Source organism: Colletotrichum orchidophilum (genome assembly GCF_001831195.1).
Source record: "Colletotrichum orchidophilum strain IMI 309357 chromosome Unknown Scaffold_4.1, whole genome shotgun sequence".
Taxonomy (NCBI): Eukaryota; Fungi; Ascomycota; class Sordariomycetes; order Glomerellales; family Glomerellaceae; genus Colletotrichum; species Colletotrichum orchidophilum.
In genome coordinates this window covers 698,761-717,993 of record NW_019172960.1, presented here as the reverse complement: position 1 = coordinate 717,993, position 19,233 = coordinate 698,761, and the positions used below count along the sequence as shown (strand labels likewise).

General features: G+C 55.4%; 4 protein-coding genes across 4 annotated transcripts; all 4 read left to right on the top strand.

The window, feature by feature from the left end:
* Positions 1-1,214: 1,214 nt before the first annotated feature.
* Positions 1,215-2,460, top strand: CORC01_00880 (uncharacterized protein; the record flags this gene model as incomplete). The annotated part of the gene is made up of 3 exons (XM_022612536.1): positions 1,215-1,475; positions 1,550-1,779; positions 1,833-2,460. The coding sequence occupies 3 exons, from the start codon at positions 1,215-1,217 to the stop codon at positions 2,458-2,460; spliced, it is 1,119 nt and encodes a 372-aa protein (XP_022481153.1).
* Positions 2,461-3,426: 966 nt separating this feature from the next.
* CORC01_00879 (uncharacterized protein) lies at positions 3,427-4,333 on the top strand (the record flags this gene model as incomplete). Its single annotated transcript, XM_022612535.1, has 2 exons — positions 3,427-3,950; positions 4,075-4,333. 2 exons carry the CDS (start codon positions 3,427-3,429, stop codon positions 4,331-4,333), a joined length of 783 nt encoding a protein of 260 aa, XP_022481152.1.
* A 1,355-nt stretch (positions 4,334-5,688) lies between these two features.
* On the top strand, positions 5,689-7,645 carry CORC01_00878 (ABC transporter; the record flags this gene model as incomplete). The annotated part of the gene is made up of 3 exons (XM_022612534.1): positions 5,689-6,258; positions 6,320-7,461; positions 7,519-7,645. 3 exons carry the CDS (start codon positions 5,689-5,691, stop codon positions 7,643-7,645), a joined length of 1,839 nt encoding a protein of 612 aa, XP_022481151.1.
* Positions 7,646-11,654: 4,009 nt separating this feature from the next.
* Positions 11,655-18,362, top strand: CORC01_00877 (SNF2 family domain-containing protein; the record flags this gene model as incomplete). Its single annotated transcript, XM_022612533.1, has 4 exons — positions 11,655-12,206; positions 13,200-13,544; positions 13,602-18,144; positions 18,196-18,362. The coding sequence occupies 4 exons, from the start codon at positions 11,655-11,657 to the stop codon at positions 18,360-18,362; spliced, it is 5,607 nt and encodes a 1,868-aa protein (XP_022481150.1).
* Between the last annotated feature and the right edge of the window lie 871 nt (positions 18,363-19,233).

Genomic DNA, 19,233 nt, shown 5'->3' with positions numbered 1-19,233 from the left:
TCGTCAAACTCACCAGAAGCACCAATCTCATCATTCCGAGACAATGCAGTCTTCCGGAACGAGTTGCTTTGCGCTTCAGGGCCATTCTGCGTGTGGTTTTGTTGCTTGTAGCTGTAGGGAGCTTGCCCAGAGCTTCATGGACTCTCATTCGCCCACGATTGGCATATGTAATGGGCGCTTGGTCTAGGGGTATGATTTTCGCTTCGCACTTCCAACAGGAACGCGCCTTTGTGAAAGGTCGTGGGTTCAATTCCCACAGTGTCCAGTTAAGTTTTGAATGATGTACCAATGTTCACCCTGTGCTTTTGCTTCAGCGAGTCACAAAGCAGCTACGTGCCAAATCAATTGTCTTGTCATCATGGCTCCTCAGCTGGGAGTATTTTATGTGAGATGTGTGAGGTGAGTAAGGGAGTGAGTTTAGTATGGTGTGTGTATAAATACCTTGAATGTGAGTGAGATATGAGCTTCAACAGCGGGTGAGAAGCGCATGGAACCGTTTCTTCAAGATTCTCATCGGTTTCTCGTACTAACTATTCAGTAACGGCGTTGGCGTTATGCGGGATACCGAACTTTCACTTTGAATTGAACCGTCAAAATGGAGAATCAATAAACATCTCGAGGGGCCGCAGCCTCTGAGAGACGGATTCGATCGGCCCCCGAAGGCGAGTGGAGCCGCCCAGAATACGGTTGCCTAAATCTGTCGCTGCTAATTAACACGGCATGGTGCCGCGCCGCCCCGGGGAATTTCTGGCTGTTGGAGACTGTCGAGTTTTCCATTGAAACAATGGAAGAAGGGTGCGACACGGGCTGATCCGAGTTTTATCCCAGCTTCGGGCCTTCTCTATATTTGCGTTCTCCCATCCGTCGCCTTTCGATTCTTGGCCGTCTGGAGACCCCGGCAGTGAAAAGGTACCGTCAGAGGCGCAGCCGTTGACGCCCCAACCCTTGTAACGGGACGAGTCGGGACGAGAAGCCAAACCTTAACCGCAAAGAAGCTTGATCTTCTTCCACTTCTTGCCTACTATTATCCAGCGGGGGTGGGATTGCCGATGCGCCGGAACAGCGAAGGAATCGGAGACACAGGAAGTGGAAACGTCAACAGTGGGATCACATCTCTGTGCTTGATTGACGACAACGACATTGGCGACAGCAAGGAAGGGTGGAGGATAGGCGCCTTGAACATCTCCCATATGCTCGCCATACGGTAGACCAAGATGAGTGCGCCCGAGTCGTACCAGCTCGAGTCCCTCGCCTCGGAGGCCGACGGCGTCAAGCCCGCATCACCAACAGCCTCCATCGACCCGGCCAACGTGCGGTGGATGAACCAGGGCGGCCGGAGATGGGAGGTCTGCAAGATCGTGACCCGTCTGATTGGGACGCTCCTTTGCGGCATCATCCTGATCCTCATGATGGCGTGGTACGGATACCCATCGTGGGGTACTTATAATGTCTGGCCTTGGCTGTGTTTGCCAGGAGTAAGTCGTCTCATCCTTTTGCTTTTGTTCTCCGCTTCATACAACAGTTGAGCTCATCATGAGATTGTCATTAGGCTTTGCCGTCATTCATGTGGGATCTGGGCGAGTTCCTCACCATCTGCGCGCGCCACGGACGCGGCATCACGCCAAAGGCGCACATTGGCCTGGAACTCGTCATCTCCATCCTTGCATACATTGGCGGAGGCTGGCTGGCGTATCAGCTCGGCGTGCAGGAAGACAATCAGATAGGACACTGGCCACTCAACCTCGCCCTCACCGAATGCATCTTCATGCTCTTCAGCGCGTGAGTATACGCTGCTCCTTCTTCATGGCACACGATACTGATATCATCCCCAGGACGATCCACCTATCACTCTTCATCCGCGCCTGTGTCGAACGCAGCCGCGAGATCCGCCGGCGTAGACCGCGCGTAATGTACATACCGGAAACAGGACAGACAGTCTACGTCGTCGCCAAACCCTTCCCCAAACTGCCATCATGGAAATCACAAACAGCACGCGCGCAGTCCTTCCCTCGATCACCGCAGAGCCCCGTCAACAGCTCCTTACGGCACCCCTTTCAGCAACTGCAAGAAGAGATGCCACCACTCTTACCCGACCGCCCAGGTGACCCGACGCCCACCTCCGCCACGTTCATCAAGCGCAAACCCCTCCCGGCGGGTCTGCCCGCGCGCACGGTACTGCCAGGCGACCGGAGCCGACAGCTCCGGCTCAACATGCGTCCGCCGCCGGCGGATTACGAGCCTTCTGTGGACGAGCTGGAGAGGATGAGGAGGGGCGACGCGCAGCCTCAGCTTATTCTGCCGGGGGACGTGGACATTAAGTTCGCGACGAGCGTGACGGGGATGACGCCTGCGGATGCGAGCGCGAGGGAGGGGAAGTATAGGGTGAATATGACGCAGATGCCGGTGATACTGGGAGAATCGTCGAGGAACGGCGGTGGAGGCAGAACGCGATCTCTCTAGATCCCTCTACGACATACGAGGGACTTGTATACATTATATGAGTGTGTACCTCACTCGAGACATTGTTATCATTTTCACGGCATCGCGGGACGGCGTTTGGGGATATCGCATGACTGCAAGAACAGTCGCATTTACGATCGAGCATGTCATGATCTCTTTATTCTTCTTATTCAATTTTTCTTCTTCACTCCAAACCCCAGCCTTGCAATCTGACAGCAGATCACCCAGGATGAAATCCCATTCACTCAAGTCCCAAGACCCCGGGCACTTCAACAGGGCGTCGATCAAAAGTCCCAGGGTTTTAGGTGCAGAGCAGGACACAGCTCCAGCTCGCTAGCCGTTAGGGGCTCGTCGAGCCGTGACAGGCCCAACCCAGGCCCTTCGACACGAACGAGTGACCCACTTGGAACCCATAGAACATATCCGTAAGGTAAGCCTGACTGGCCCACGGCCGGGTACCACGGTTGAATGGACTTTGGGGATTGAGCCCCCCCGGCATCCCCCCCGTACCTTGGGTGCCCTCTGATCTTTTCCCAGAGTTCGCCCAACTTTTGGCTCCTTGGTCCTACCTACCTTATGCCCATAGGCTTGCCATCGGCTACCCGAGTTGCTTGTGTCCGCCGTTCAAATCCAGCCCCGGTCCAAAACTCATGCGACATGTCGGCGCTGGTTCCCTTCACTGCCGACCTCGCCGCGTGATCCAAACCGCCGACGGAAAACACCAAGACGAGCGCCACTCGAGAACGAATTCAACTCCCCTTATACATCCGTATGCGATCCTCCCTACGCCTTGGTTTCCCAGCACCAACCGCGGCCTCAATGACTCTTCAATCATAACCACGCGATCCCCCCAAATCGCCCTTGCCGCGGCCTCCGAATAACCCCTCTCACCCTCTGCAAGGGCCAAGGGGGACTGAAGAGAATATCAGCAATGCAGACTCGCGACTCCGACGACACCAGATCAATATGGACAACACGCCGCTCCACCCAGACATCACCACCCTCCCACCCGACACGGGCCAGCGCCACGGCGACTTCCTCACCGCGATCCCCTACAACCGCTCCATGTACCGCACAACGCTCCTCCTCCGCCTCGCCTCGATACTCGACGCCGTCATCATCCTTGGCGCCCTCGCCGCGCAGCACCCCGAGGACTACTACTACCTGGGCAACTGGGCCTTTGGGTGCCCCACTGCGGCCATGGCGTGTCTCTGGAGCCTGGGTGATATAGCCGCGATGCTGGTGCGCGATCGCGGGTTCCGGTGGACGAAGAACGACCCGACGAAGCTGCCACGGAGTACCAAATTCAGCTGGGGCAGTCCTGGCGGGCACGTCTCTGCGCATTTGCTGATTTGGACGCCGACGGTGGTGTTTATGTGCATTATTACGTCGAATTGGTTGCAGTATGAGAACGATTACAATTTTGGACACATGGATCAACGACATACGAATGTTGTGGCCGCGTTGATTTTCTTCATGTTCATCTTGACGTACGTCTACCACCCTTTTGTCCATTGTTCTCGTCAATATCAATCAGCCTCCAAGTGTGACGTTACCGATTATGATTTTTTTGCTTCCCTGGATCAAAGAGTGTGGCTAACAACAGACCTGCAGGATGATCCACTTTGCGCTCTTCATCTTCGCCATTGTCGACGTGGACAACGAGCGACGGCACTACTCGGACGTCGTCTTCATCCCGAGGGGCGAGCTGTGCGAGATGGTGCCCGTGCCGCCGACGACGCCGTGGGAGATATTCTCGCCGCGGAAGCTGCTCCTTTCCTATTTTGCGAACCACTACGTTCGCTTCGTGCCCGGCGCAGACGGGACGGTGACGGTTGCCCGAGACTACAGCAGTCGGCAGGCGAGGTTCTGAAGAGGATCAGACTCGTAAGGGGTACTAGAGTCAACGCAGGGGCTCACTACAACAGGACAACATCCTCCAAGTCAGGGGAAAAGGATTGGGACCTCCCTCAATATCAACTAAGATGTGATAGATGGCCGTCATCGAATATGGCAGATGGAGTTGATAGATGGGACCTCCGATCCCCCGCGGGATCACCGCAAGAAAACCAGCGTCATTTGATTTAACAAGAGCTGGATTGATACCCAGGGATATATGGAGTAAACGTGGCAGTCATTAAGCAATAAATTATGAAAACAACAACAGATTAATAACAGCATTCCTCCCCTCAACGTCTTCAATGCCCTGCTGCCCGGGCCTCTCGTCTCCTTGCCGCCAATCCGGTCAGGCGGATTAGCACGTGATACGTGACGTCAAGCCCCGCGACTCCGTTTGCTGCACAGTGGCGTCAGGCCGGGTCTCTGAGCCTTGAGGTGAGGGTCTCTGAGGGTCTCTGAGGGTCTTGGGCGGGACAATCGAGCTTTTAGCAGTGGGCGATTACGATTAGATAAGAATAGGTGCGAGGGAATACCTTACCTTAGGTGCCCGACGGTGGTCGTCCACCTGAGTGCAGCGTGCAAGATATTCCCATGGGAACCCGATGATAGGCGGCCACGAATTGCCATTTCCTGGCCTTGATGCTACTGCATCTTAGGTAAGGCACTAAGAAGTAAGGTAATGCTAGTTAGGTGAGGTAGTGTCCTGCATGATTAAGTAAGCTGGTAAAAATACCCAGCGCTTGACGTGGATGGTTGACCTCAGTCGGAGTGGAAGTAGAGACGAAAGGGGCGGTCGAGGTACGTACCTCTTACTCGTGCGCGCATCACAGAGGGCATTTGTTGGTGCCTTATCGGCTCGCTACCCTATCGGTTATCAGCTTTTTCAAATTTTTGAGGTCGCTGCTCCACTACCAAGTACCAACTCTGCGAACCTGGCGGCAGCTCGCTGGGTGTGTCCAGTTGCCCCTCCCCACCTGAAATCATCCTTTCTCCAGCCTGCGTGGGTGTGTGTGTTTCGCACCGCCGCTCTTTGTCTCTGTGTTCACCCTGCCACCGGAGGACAACTTTTGAATTTTTTCCTTTCTCCTACACGCCTCATCCATCCTACCCTCTCCTATCACTACCAGTCGACTTCATCGCCGACTTGACGCCTGCGTGACACTTTTCCTGTCGTCGACGCATCAGCAGGAAGCAAAGAGGTCTTCTCAAAGCTCTTTTCCCCTCCCTTTTTTTTTCCTCCGTCTTCTCTTGGGCGACCATAGGTTCCCCGCCATCGCTAAGGAAAAAAAAACAACCCCGCCATCAATCACCACCACCACCACCGTCATCATGGTTTCCTCTTCCAAGGAGAAGAGACTCGCCAAGAAGGCCGCCGAGGGCAAGCTCGACAAGAAGAAGGGCTCTAAGAATGTCAGCACGACTGCCTCTTCGGTGAACGGCGATGAGCCCGCCACTGGCGCAAATGACGCGGAAGAAATCAAGCGCCTCGCCGATCAGATGGACAAGCACGGCATTTCTGACCGTGTCACCACCGGTGTCCTGTCATCTACCCAGGCCAGCAAAGACGTCAAGATTACCAGCGCCTCGCTCGTCTTCCACGGCCGTGTCCTTTTCAACGACACTACCCTCGAGTTGTCCTACGGACGCCGATACGGTCTCCTGGGTGAGAACGGTTGCGGAAAGTCAACCCTTCTCAAGGCCATCGCCGCCCGCGAGTTCCCCATCCCTGAGCATATCGACATCTACCTGTTGAACGAGGGTGCTCCTCCCACCGAGCTCGGTGCCCTTGAGTGGGTCGTTACCGAGGCCGAGCGTGAGATGGAACGCCTCGACAAGTTGGCCGAGAAGATTCTTGAGGACGAGGGCCCCGAGAGCCCTGTCCTTATGGACCTGTACGAGGTATGTCCTGCTGCCCCATCATTGCCTAGGCCTCACCGAACATGATCTAACAGCCTCGTAGCACATGGAGAAGATGGACCCCGCCACCTTCTCTACCCGCGCCTCCCTCATCCTGACGGGTCTGGGTTTCAACAAGGTCACCATCCACAAGAAGACCAAGGACATGTCTGGTGGCTGGAGAATGCGTGTCGCCCTCGCCAAGGCTCTGTTCGTCAAGCCCTCGCTGCTGTTGCTCGACGACCCCACTGCCCATTTGGATCTCGAGGCCTGCGTGTGGCTCGAGGAGTACCTCAAGAAGTGGGACCGTACCTTGGTCCTCGTTTCCCACTCCATGGATTTCCTTAACGGTGTGTGCAACACCATGGTTGACATGCGTGGAAAGCAGCTCCTGTACTACGGTGGTAACTACGACATTTACAACAGAACCCGTACCGAGCAGGAGACGAACCAGATGAAGGCGTACCAGAAGCAGCAGGACGAAATTGTGCACATCAAGAAGTTCATTGCCAGCGCTGGTACCTACGCCAACTTGGTCAGACAGGCCAAGTCCCGTCAGAAGATTCTCGACAAGATGGAGGCCGACGGCTTCATCCAACCCGTCATCCCCGACAAGGTCTTCACTTTCCGTTTCGCCGATGTCGAGAAGCTTCCCCCTCCCGTCCTGTCCTTCGACGACGTCACCTTCTCCTACTCTGGCGACCCCAAGGACGACCTGTACCGCAACATCGACCTCGGTTTCGATATGGACTCCCGTACCGCTCTTGTCGGCCCCAACGGTGTCGGCAAGTCTACCCTGCTGCGCCTGATGACCGGCAAGCTCTCCCCCACCGCCGGTTCCGTCACCCGCCACACCCACTTGAAGCTTGGCCTGTACTCCCAGCACAGCGCTGAGCAGCTCGACCTGACCAAGTCCGCCCTGGACTTCGTCCGCGAGAAGTACTCAGAGAAGTCCCAGGACTACCAGTACTGGCGCCAGCAGCTTGGCCGCTACGGTCTGACTGGTGAGGCCCAGACCTCCCTCATCGGCACCCTGTCCGACGGACAAAAGTCCCGTATCGTCTTTGCCCTTCTCGCCATTGAGTCTCCCAACATGCTGTTGCTCGACGAGCCTACCAACGGTCTGGATATTCCCACCATCGACTCTTTGGCCGATGCCATCAACGCCTTCAGCGGTGGTGTTATTGTCGTGTCCCACGACTTCAGGTAAGGACTTCCCAGTCTCTGGCGAATTCGAATGATTTGATGCTAATATTCATGCAGACTTTTGGACAAGATTGCCAAGCAGATTCTCGTGTGCGAGGACAGGACGATCAAGCCCTGGGGCGACTCGATTGGAGCGTACAAGAACTACCTGCGCAAGAAGATGGTGTCCGCCGGCGCTGTCTAAAGCAGTGGCGGTGGCGAGACATGATTGGTTTCAGATGCATCTTCCCTCTTCAGCGTATGGTTCCTTTCCACGGGAGGAAGAGTAGAACCAAAAAGTGTTTGTTCATGACCTTTATGAAAAAGAAAGTGCCGCCATGACCTTCACGACCAGGCCGGATGGGCTGCTGCGGAAAGGGAAAGAACAATACCCCTCCTCCCTCCCTCAAGGCAGAGCGGAAGCCCGTGGGAAAAGAGATTGAAGCGGCATGGGACGGCATCGAGGGAGCAATTTTTAGCATCCATCAGGGGCGGCTGCTGGCACGGTATGGGATAGATAGATATCTGCAGCTGCGACTTTTTTTTTTTCTCTCCTTGTTTTCCATCGTCTTTGTGTAGATGACGAGGACAATAGAGGCCATGAGCCAAATGATTTGAGCAACCTTTTGTGCCCATGCGATTGTGAGAAGACTGCCGACGATTTGCAGACTACCAACACCTTGACTGGAGAGCAGGCGGAGGTGACAATGCACGTGATCTAGAGCCGGGCACGGGCGGGCTGAACGGGTGGAATGGGGATTCTGGGACAGGGGGGAGCCAATCAGAGCAGGGGTCTGGGGAATGGCGGGACAAGCGGAGACGGGGGATGTCGGTGTTGGGTATGGAGTTTGAGAGATTCGGTTTCTGTCGTTGATGGTGTTGCCAAAACGGAGTTTAGCATTGGTTAGATGCCTTTCAGTGAGGGACTGAACTGGGGTTGGGTAGTTGGGTAAACTTAGTCTATATGAATGTACCTTAAGATGAGATGGCTCTGTTGTGTCATCAGCCTTTTGCCTGCCGGAGAGGCGGAAAGACTTGCATGCGTGATGAATCAGGGTGAAGTTTGCAGGTTACATCACCGAGGGGGGAGGCACGAAGAGATCTGTCAGGATGCATTGGATGTCCCCATGACCCAGGCCCCCGACTTATCTTGAACGGGCTGCTGTCTATTTTGGTACTGCCAGGTATTTCAGGCACAGGTTGGGCATATCTGACGTCGCTGGAGTTGTTTCTCTTTTTTTTTTCTGTCTAATTTTCGTTCCTTTTTTTTAGAAGAGGGGGGGGGAAGATTCATATTGGTGGGTGGATTGATTCATATGAAGGAGAGATATATTAGTATGGCATGGGACAGGGAAAGGAGACGAGGAAAAGGGTGGGGGAGAATCGTTTGACCTTGCTTCCGAGGCCGTTGGGAAAGTAAGCAGGCTCGATTTGTTTTCGATTGGGGGGCTGACGCTACAGCAGGTTTCGGAGGGGGAAAGCTTGAGTGTCCGGATACACGAAGACACAATGCAAACCCGAGGGGAAACCCACTCCTCGATCCATCAAGCCATAGTCAATCGCCCACCCGTTCCAGACCATCCGGCAATATGTCAAAAATTACATACGTTCAAATGAGGGAGATGCGGTCGGAGAATTGTGGACGGAGTATTTCGTCTTTGCTAAGAATTACGGTGTCATTCGGACACGAGACAATTTTAGGGACATGGTTGATGTTTTGTCAGCTGTATAAAATAGTCTGTTTTTCGGGTCCTGATTGCCGAGGTGGTGGTGGTGGTTTTGGGTCATGTGGGCGGATTGAGGCCATTCCCAAGCCCATTTTGTATGGGAGGACAATCTTTCTTGGAGATGTAGCAGCAAGTACCAAAGGTGCCGCATCTTTCGATTTCTGTCCCGAACCCAGTTTGAGAAGCTTTCATTTTTTTTCCTTTCTTTCTTACTCTGCACCGATTGCAGAATTTAGGTGGTCCTTCAGGGTGCACCTCGTGCATTCTCGCAGGCCGTGTTTTACGGTCGATTCTGGCGTCTGAAAACGAAGGGGACGACGGCGTTGGGTGGTGGCCCCGAGCAGCCGAAGCGTGGAACGGGGAAGGCGGCTGAAATGCCTCACTGACAGCAGGCGTAGACTTTTGTATCTCATGTGTATCTCAGGCGCTGAGATACGGTGAGAATACATGGGGATACAAGTCCGTCTGGACTGAAGTGGGGGACTGGGCGGCCGGGGGCAAGGAAGGCACTAAGCAACCCAAGAGGCTCAGACGTGGCCCGGGATTGGCGGGAGCATCTGCGCTAGCCCCGACTAAGCAGCCCGGTGGTAAGGTACCTGGACCGCGGCCTGCACCCTTTGGCTTGCCGCGTGTGGTTGGTGCTGTGCAGATGCTTGCTGCTGCTTGCTGCTTGCCCGCCTTCCCACCTTGCACCTCCCCGTCCGTCCTTCACGACTCACGAGTGACGACCCCCCCAAATTGACGAAATCGGGGGATCCTCACGGGAGAAGAAACTGACAGGTCACGCCTTCCCTGGAATCTGGGAGAGGATACGGAGGAGGCCACACGACCGTACGACGCACTACGCACTCACTACCTCATGCACTTGCCGCCTATTATCCCTATCTCATCGCAATTGCCATTTATTCATGTCACTTAGCAGTACCTGTTGATAGATTCATGGGAACTTTTCCAGGTCAAAAGGTCCCTTGGTGTTGATGGAAGAGCAGGGTAGAAAATATACATGCGCATCGCATCGCATCGCATCTCACACCTCCCCCAGTGATCGCTGCTTCGCTCGACGGACTTGAACCACGACGGCGGTCACTGGAGACAAGCCTGGAAAGCCTGGACTGAGACGGGGGACGGGGACGGGCAAGACGGGGAACTCGAATGCATCGGCATCGCCCTCACCCACCCCCCATCCAATCCATCACACACTCTCAAGTCGCTCACCCGTTCTCTTGGCTCGATCGCCCACTCATGCATTCACTCACTCACTCACTCACTCACTCTCTCCATCACAGACACTCAGTCCGCCCACACTCCGATTCGCAAGACGCACTCACAATTTCCTTGCCTCTTTCCCGTCCCTGGTTCTCTGCATCGTCTCGACTGTGCCCGCCCTCTCTTTTCTCCCCTCCCCTCCCCCATCAACATTGACGATTACACCACCCATCCCACAGTTCTCGCCTCACCTTCATCATCACCACCACCACGGTACAATCCTGACCAAGGGGTCTGAAAGCATCCTTGCCACCAGCACCACGACGCCCTCATCGCACTTACGCACATACACACACGTACTCCGGTGCCCAGCAGAGTCATACCAGCATAGCAGCGCACCACCGATCCAGCTCCAGATTCAGCTCCAGCTCCAGCCCAGCTAGCTTCATTCCAAGACACACCCGGCGATACCGCTCAGCCAAGGGCCCAACAAGGCACAAGGCAATCGCAACACGGACATCCTCCCCAAGCATCTCCACCCACGCAATTCAACCCTGGCTGCGCGCCCATCCATCGCATCGCAGTCTGCAGAGCCGAAGCTCTCGGCCATTACCACCCGTCCTGGCCTCGCCTGACCTGACCTCCTCTCGCTCTTCTTACTCTCCTCTCGTGTCAGAGGGACAAGTCATCCACCCCGTCCTCATTCACGGCCACCGACCCTAGCTCCGACATTCGCACTCCATACCACCAAAACTCTCGATCCGACGCGCAAATCCATCATCGCCACCCACTCCTCCACCGATTCTCAAGTTCCTTGGTCGGCCGCTCATTTCACCTTGCCGCCCCAGCACCGCGAATAGCATCACTGGCTCCCGCCATCTCCATTTTCGCCATTCCTCGTTGAACTCCATACGGTATACCACGGTGCCACCAATTCTTTGACCACACCCCACCCCCTTGCACCTCCCCACGACGCCAACTCTCGACTCCACGTCTTTTTTCGCGATCCGCCTCACTTGCTTCACTCCTGTCGAAAACCCCCAACGCGTAACCCAATCACCTCGTCTTGATTGTCCACCACGCATTCTGGTCTGCACATGGGTCCGCGATCCTCGCTGTAGTAATCAATCCCCTCTTCCCCTTCCTCTTCTCTTTCCCTTCCCTTCTCCTTTCTTCCCTCCTCCTCCCCCCCTCCCCCACTGCATCGTCCTCCTCCGAGCCGTCCACGCACAAGTGGCATAGGGTCCTGCGACAACGCCGCCATCGCCACATCCCGTCACGATGGACCGCCCTAAAGACTTCCGCTCGACGGTCCTGCAGGCGCCCTCCCGTCACGACGACCGCGACGACGACCGCGACCGCCGCCGCCATCGCGACATCATGAATCCGACGCCCGGCAGCGCGCGCCATTCGGGCTTCAGCTTGCGATCGCCCACCCAGTCCGAGTACCACCACCCCCAGCACTCGTCCTACTCGTCACCCAAGGCGGCGTCATCATCATCCCATACGCTCCCACATCACTCACCGCGATCCCACCAGTCCGGCCTGTCGCATCCGAATCCCTACTCTTCGTCGTCGGCATCCGGCGGTCCGCTTGCGCCTTCGTTGCCCGCGCTCGGCGGTGCCAGCAGCAGCTCGGGAGCTGGACATCACCAAGCTCCGCCGTTGTCGCCGTTGCACCCCCCGAGCGGATACTACCCGCCCCCCGAATCGCATCAGACGCGCGAGAAGCCTGCGACGAGCAGCTACTACGATCCGTTGACTGACACTACGAGAGAGAGAAGGGTGTCTGACGCAGGTTGGACCAATACCGCGGCCAATGGTTCGCCCAAGGTAAGAGAAAATCCAATAATTTTGTCACTGATGATTCTACCGCCATGGTGGCATCGCATTGATTTATATGCGATGCGACGCGGCTCGGTCACTCTCGTGTTTGCTATTGCCTGTTTTCTTGAGTCTGTAATATCCTATCCATCGTCACCTCCCGAGACGCTCCGTCATGTCACCATTTCAAGCTCCCCTGCTCCTCGTCGTGTACCGTAGCCACACAGCAGCAGCAACAGCCGCACCAGAGATAGCAGCAGGAGTAATCAAGGAGGTCTGTTTGGCCCTGCTCGATTGCTGTCTGTGCTCTAGATCGTTTAGTGGCCACTGGTGATGGTGTTGGAGGTTGTGCTTACTTTACGCCTTCTTTGTACCCTTTGCTCCCTTCCCCCATCCGGATTTTCGGAGACGATGGTGTGAAGAGGACGCAGCGAAGCATAGAGAGGTCAGACGAGGAGGGGGGATACTGGCAGAAGCAGAGAGTGAGAGCTAGGAGAAGGAGAGCAGCATCAGCAGCAGTGTCGCTGGATAAGAAACACCGCGGAATGCTTGGATCCCCTATTGTTCACGGCTTCAATGACACCCGCGTCCCCCATTTTTTCCCCTACAACTTTGGCACCTTTTTTTTTTCTTCCCTTTCCCTTTTCCTCTCCCGTCTCTTGTTGTCGTGTCGTGGCGCTACCTCATCTACGTTCCGTATCCATTCACCCGTCCGTCTATCCATCTCCCATCTGTCCATCCATCCCTCCCCTTCCCTTCCCTTCATTTTCCCTTTTCTCCTTCCCCTTCCACACTCACTTTTTTTTTTTGTCCCATTCCCACCCCGACACGGCAGAGGCAGCACCAGCACCCAGCACCGGCAGCCACTCGCCCATCTCCAACTTTACCCGAGGGACGAAAAATCCCAACCAACCCAAACCCTCAGCCCAAATTTTAATTCCATCGTGGCCACTTCCATACCTTTTCCTTGACTAATTTTTTCCTTCTTCCATCATCAAACAGACCACACGCGATCCCTACGGCAACTACTCCCAACCCGAGCCGGCATCTCGAGACTCACACGCGTACTATAAGAACGGCAGCGCAGGATACACGTCGCCATCTGCAGCAAACTTCCCCCCGAGAAGTCCGCGATCCCACTCACATTCGCATTCCAACTCCCACTCCCACTCCCATCAACCGCCTGCCGGTTCCATCAGCCCATCGATTCGGGCAACGCCGCACATGACGTCCCCCAGTCTGCGGCATGCTGCGTCGCCCGGCGTGCATGCATCATCCAATGGCGGCGCCGTCGCGCCTCTGCCTCTGGGAAAGGCCGAGCCTTCTCCCTTGAAAGCTCCTGCTAGTGTAAGTAACGCTCCAATTGGCCACCTTGATAGATTTGGGACTAACTTTCCGCCACAGACTCCCAGCCGCGCCGACCCCATGTCGTTCTCCAACATTCTCTCGAGTGCTGAGCCCATCTCGAAACCAAAGTCGAAATCGCCTCTACCCGTCGAGGAAAAGGAGAAGGCTGTCGAGCCCAAGCCCGACCGCGAGAAGCCCCGCTCTGTCGACCCTCCCGTCAAGACCGAGCGCAGCGAACGCGAAGCCGAGATTGAACTCCGACCGGAGCCTGCCAAGGAGAGATCCAGCACTCCCCTGGCCAGAAAAGAGAGAAAAGAGCGAGTACCTAGAAAGTCAAAGTCGAGAGCGTCTGACATTAGAGATGCCGAATCTACTCCCAAGAGCAGCCGCCGTGCTTCGTCCAAACTCGAGACGCCGACGCCTCGCATCCCCTCCAAGCGTCAGGCCAACGGTCAACCAAAGCAAAAAACCCTACCTGCCGATAAGGAAAAGAAGGTCACGGATTTGATTGCTCAGCTCGATGCTGACGCTGACGAGCTTACCGACTCTGATCTCGCAACCGATCGTGCCGAGTACCAGGAAAGCGGCAACAAGCGACGTCGCCTGTTGCAAGATAAGGACGGCAAGCGCAACGTTGAGCGACGCGATGACTTTGCGAGAGAGATGGGCCGCAGGTTGGGAACCCACGCCGATCTGGGCAAACGCCGCTACGATGACATCTACTACGAGGAGGCCATGAACGAGGTCAGAGAGCGTGAGCTGTTTGCCGAGAAGGAGCGCAAGAAGGACATGCAACGCAAGCGTCGTCGTGAAAAGTCAATGGCTGTCACCATGGAGCAGCAGAAGCTTGCTCTGGAGCGCGCCCGATTGGCCGAAGACGAGACCGAAAAGGCGAAGCACCTGCGGGATGCCGAGCGTGCTAACAAAAAGGCTCTGCAAACGAAGCTGATTCTCCAAAAGGGTATCAAGGGCCCCGCTCGCAACCTTGTCGAACTCAATCTTGACGGAGGCACCATGGCCACCTTCCAAGCATCCGACATGGAGCCCGGCACGAAGACAAAGGGCAAGGGCCGCAGCGGTCCTCGGCCCAAGAAGTCGAAGGAGCAGAAGCAGGCCGAAAAAGATGCTGCAGAAGCTGCCCAGGCTGCTATCGATGCCGGCGAGGAGCTCCCGATCAAGGAAGAGGGCAAGATCCGCATCAAGTTCAACAAGAAGTCCAAAGATAAGGATAAGGAGAAGAACAAAGACAAGGAGGCGGACCAGGACGAGCCCGATGTCGAAGTCGAGGGTGATGGCGACGTTGACATTGACGAAGACACCATCATCGAACCCGTCAAGGAGAAGAAGGAGAGGAAGAGCAAGAAAGACAAGAAGGAGAAGAAGGAGGAGAAGCCCGAGGAACCCCCCAACAAAGACGCCAAGTTCGAGACTAAGGGTTTCCTCCAGATTTACGACCAGATTTGGCGCGACCTCGCCCGCAAAGATGTCTCTAAGACCTACAAGATGGCGGCGGAGTCCTACCAAACCAAAGCGTCGAATCTCAAGAAAACAGCCATTCTCGCGTCCAAAGAAGCCAAGAGATGGCAATTGCGGACAAACAAGGGCACCAAGGACCAGCAGGCTCGTGCCAAGCGTGTCATGCGTGACATGATGGGCTTCTGGAAGCGTAACGAGCGCGAGGAGCGTGATCTCAGGAAGGCTGCCGAGAAGCAGGAGATTGAGAACGCCCGCAAGGAAGAAGCCGAGCGCGAAGCTGCCCGCCAGAAGAGAAAGCTCAACTTCCTCATCTCGCAGACCGAGCTGTACTCCCATTTCATTGGGAAGAAGATCAAGACGGACGAGGTCGAGCGCAGTACCGATAACCCCGAGATTGCGTCTGAGAACAAGAACGAGACTCTACAGAATAAGCATCTGGATATCGCCGAACCGACAGGACCTCTGGGTGCCAAGGTCACCGACTTTGAGAACCTTACCTTTGAGGAAGAAGACGAGGAGAACCTCCGCCAAGCCGCCATGGCCAATGCCCAGAACGCCATCGCCGAGGCCCAGAGGAAGGCCAGGGCATTCAACGAACCCGAGGGTCCCGACATGGACGAGGAGGGCGAGATGAACTTCCAAAACCCCGCCGGCATGAGCGACGTTGCCATCGAGCAGCCCAAGCTGATCAACGCGCAGCTCAAGGAATATCAGCTCAAGGGTCTCAACTGGCTCGCTAACCTGTACGAGCAAGGTATCAACGGCATTCTCGCCGACGAGATGGGTCTCGGAAAGACGGTCCAGTCCATTTCCGTCATGGCCTACCTCGCGGAGAAGTACGATATCTGGGGCCCGTTCCTCGTCGTCGCGCCCGCATCTACCCTTCACAACTGGGAGCAGGAAATCCGAAAGTTCGTGCCGGAATTCAAGATCCTACCTTACTGGGGCTCAGCTGGTGATAGAAAGGTGTTGCGCAAGTTCTGGGACCGCAAGCACACCACCTACAAGAAGGACGCGTCGTTCCACGTCTGTGTTACGTCGTACCAGCTTGTGGTTTCAGATGTTGCCTACTTCCAGAAGATGAAGTGGCAGTACATGATTCTCGACGAGGCGCAGGCCATCAAGAGTTCCCAGAGTTCCAGATGGAAGAGCTTGCTCAACTTCCACTGCCGTAACCGTCTCCTGTTGACCGGCACCCCCATCCAGAACAACATGCAGGAGCTGTGGGCTTTGCTTCATTTCATCATGCCGTCGCTCTTTGATTCCCACGACGAGTTCAGCGAGTGGTTCTCCAAGGACATTGAGTCACACGCACAGAGTAACACGAAGCTCAACGAGGATCAGCTCAAGCGTCTGCACATGATTCTGAAGCCGTTCATGTTGCGTCGTGTCAAGAAACATGTCCAAAAGGAACTTGGAGACAAGATTGAGGAGGACGTCTACTGCGATCTCACCTACAGACAAAGAGCCATTTACAGCAACCTGAGGAACCAGATCAGTATCATGGACCTCATCGAGAAGGCTACGACTGGCGATAATGAAGACTCCGGAACCCTCATGAACCTCGTCATGCAGTTCCGAAAGGTGTGCAACCATCCCGACTTGTTTGAGAGAGCCGATACGACATCTCCGTATGCGTTCGGCTACTTTGCGGAGACGGCTTCCTTTGTCAGAGAAGGCAATAACGTGGCAGTCGGCTACTCTACCCGCAACTTGATTGAGTACGAGCTTCCGCGCCTCCTCTGGAGACAAGACGGCAGGCTTTACAAGACCGACCGCGGCAACTTGAAGGTTGGCTGGCGAAACAAGACTCTGCAGCACATGATGAACATTTTCACCCCAGAGCACGTTCGCGACAGTCTGGAGGGATCCGACACCTTCTCATTCCTGCGCTTCGCTGACACCAGCCCGGCCGAGGTCTACAAGGCTAGTCACCAGGACGTCTTCACGCGCGCCGTTGAGCTGTCGCAGAAGAAGGATCGCTTGCCCTTGATGAAGATTGCTTATGACGATCCCGAGGACGCCAACTTTACACCGGCACATGCCCTGTTCAAGATCGACGCCCGCAACAACAGACAGCCCCTGGCCGACATCACGCAGGAGGGCGTCATGGCCAACCTCATGAACGTGGCCCGAGAGGAGTATGTCGACAGTGGCCTGGGACGCTTGGAACAGGCTGGTCGGCCGCGCGCCTCGGCGCCGCCAATCGAGGTGAGCTGCTGCAGCCGTGGAACCGCTCTGGAGACGGAAAGCATCCTCTTCAACATGCCCATGCGCAAGAGCCTGTTTGGCCCGTCGATCAATGAGGAACGTGCAATGGTCACTGAGAAGCTTCCCTTTGACCGATACCCGCCGCGGAAACTGCTCCCTGCGCCGGACAACGACAAGAAGAAGTTCAACAACATTGCGACTCCGTCGATGCGCCGTTTTGTTACTGACAGCGGCAAACTGGCCACTCTCGACAAGTTGTTGACCAGACTCAAGGCCGAGGGCCATCGTGTGCTGCTCTACTTCCAGATGACTCGCATGATCGACTTGATGGAAGAGTACCTGACGTACCGCAACTACAAGTACTGCCGACTCGACGGTTCGACGAAGCTCGAGGACAGAAGAGATACTGTCGCCGACTTCCAGACTCGTCCCGAGATCTTCATTTTCCTTTTGTCGACCCGTGCTGGTGGTCTCGGTATCAACCTCACATCTGCTGACACTGTCATCTTCTACGACTCGGATTGGAACCCCACGATAGATTCGCAGGCCATGGACCGAGCTCACAGACTGGGCCAGACTCGACAGGTTACCGTATACCGCCTCATCACCAAGGGGACAATTGAGGAGCGTATCCGGAAGCGTGCCATGCAAAAAGAAGAAGTGCAGCGCGTCGTCATCCAGGGAGGTGGTGCGAGTGTCGACTTCTCTGGTCGTCGTGCTCCTGAGAACCGCAACCGCGATATTGCCATGTGGCTTGCCGACGACGAACAGGCCGAGATGATTGAGCAGCGTGAGAAGGAGATGCTCGAGAATGGCGAATTCGATAAGCCTGAAAAGAAGAAGAAGACGACAACGACGAAGCGCAAGCGGGTAGTGAACGAGGATGTCAGCCTTGACGAGATGTACCATGAGGGTAAGTCATTCGCCATCCAGCGTGGACATGAAGATACTAACAGGCTCACAGGCGAGGGCAACTTTGATGACAACCGTAACGGAGCCAACGGAACCTCGGGAACCGCCACGCCTGTAGCCGAGCCCGAAGCGAAGGGAGCCAAGAAGCAACGCAGAGGCGGTGGCAAGAAGGCCAAGACACTGAAACAGAGACTTGCCCTTGCCGACGGACAAGTCTAGTTTGCCGTCGACAGCCGTCTGGCTCGAATTGAAGACAAAGATAGATGACGAGAGGCGACTCGTCGCGCACAGATGAACGGAAAACGGAGGTCTCGATTGTAGCAATATGGTTTTTGGTAGGGACACGCTAGGCGAGCGGGAGATATGCCTGGCGTCGGAGTGGACACGCGATTTGCATCAAGACGACGGTCGTGGCTATTATTTTGGACGGGTTCCGCGACTCGTTTGTTAGACTTTACAAAAAAGCCTCAGTATGTTTGTATTTTTCTACTTCTCGCGAGGGTTGGGATGGTTTGGGTCTGGTGGGTTGACTCTAGACGACCTTGGTCTCGTATGGGGGCGTCCTTCTCGTGGCATCCCTGAGACACAAGATGGATGGCGGCATTCAGATTGAGTTGTACGAGGACTCGGGTGGTCCGAACCCGACGGAACGTGTATAAGTACTACCTTTAGACGAATGAAGTCGTTCCGAGATGAAGATTGGTGAATTTGATACTGGTCAGGCTGTAGGTGACAGCCTGGCCAATGTCCTAGTGATGACTGCCTTGGGAAGCAAGTGTGATTCCACCGGTCGTCTCATCGAGCCCAAGGCTTGGAGTATTCCTTCGTTTCGCGATGTCTCCTTGCCGTATGTCAGTTATCGATGAGTGTAGTGACAGATCACTCTATCGTTCATGTGCAATCGCCTCACCCAGCTGCTCACCTTGAAGTGGCTGCTTTTGTGGAATTGTCGGGTGGAAGGAGTCCTCGCACTCTTATTAGCCAGCGGCCGGCTGGCTAATCAGAGGCCAGGGATTCTTCCCTATATAGGTAGGAGGAATATTACTACCTTTTACTTTAATACTAAACGGCCTCCTTTTCTATAATAATA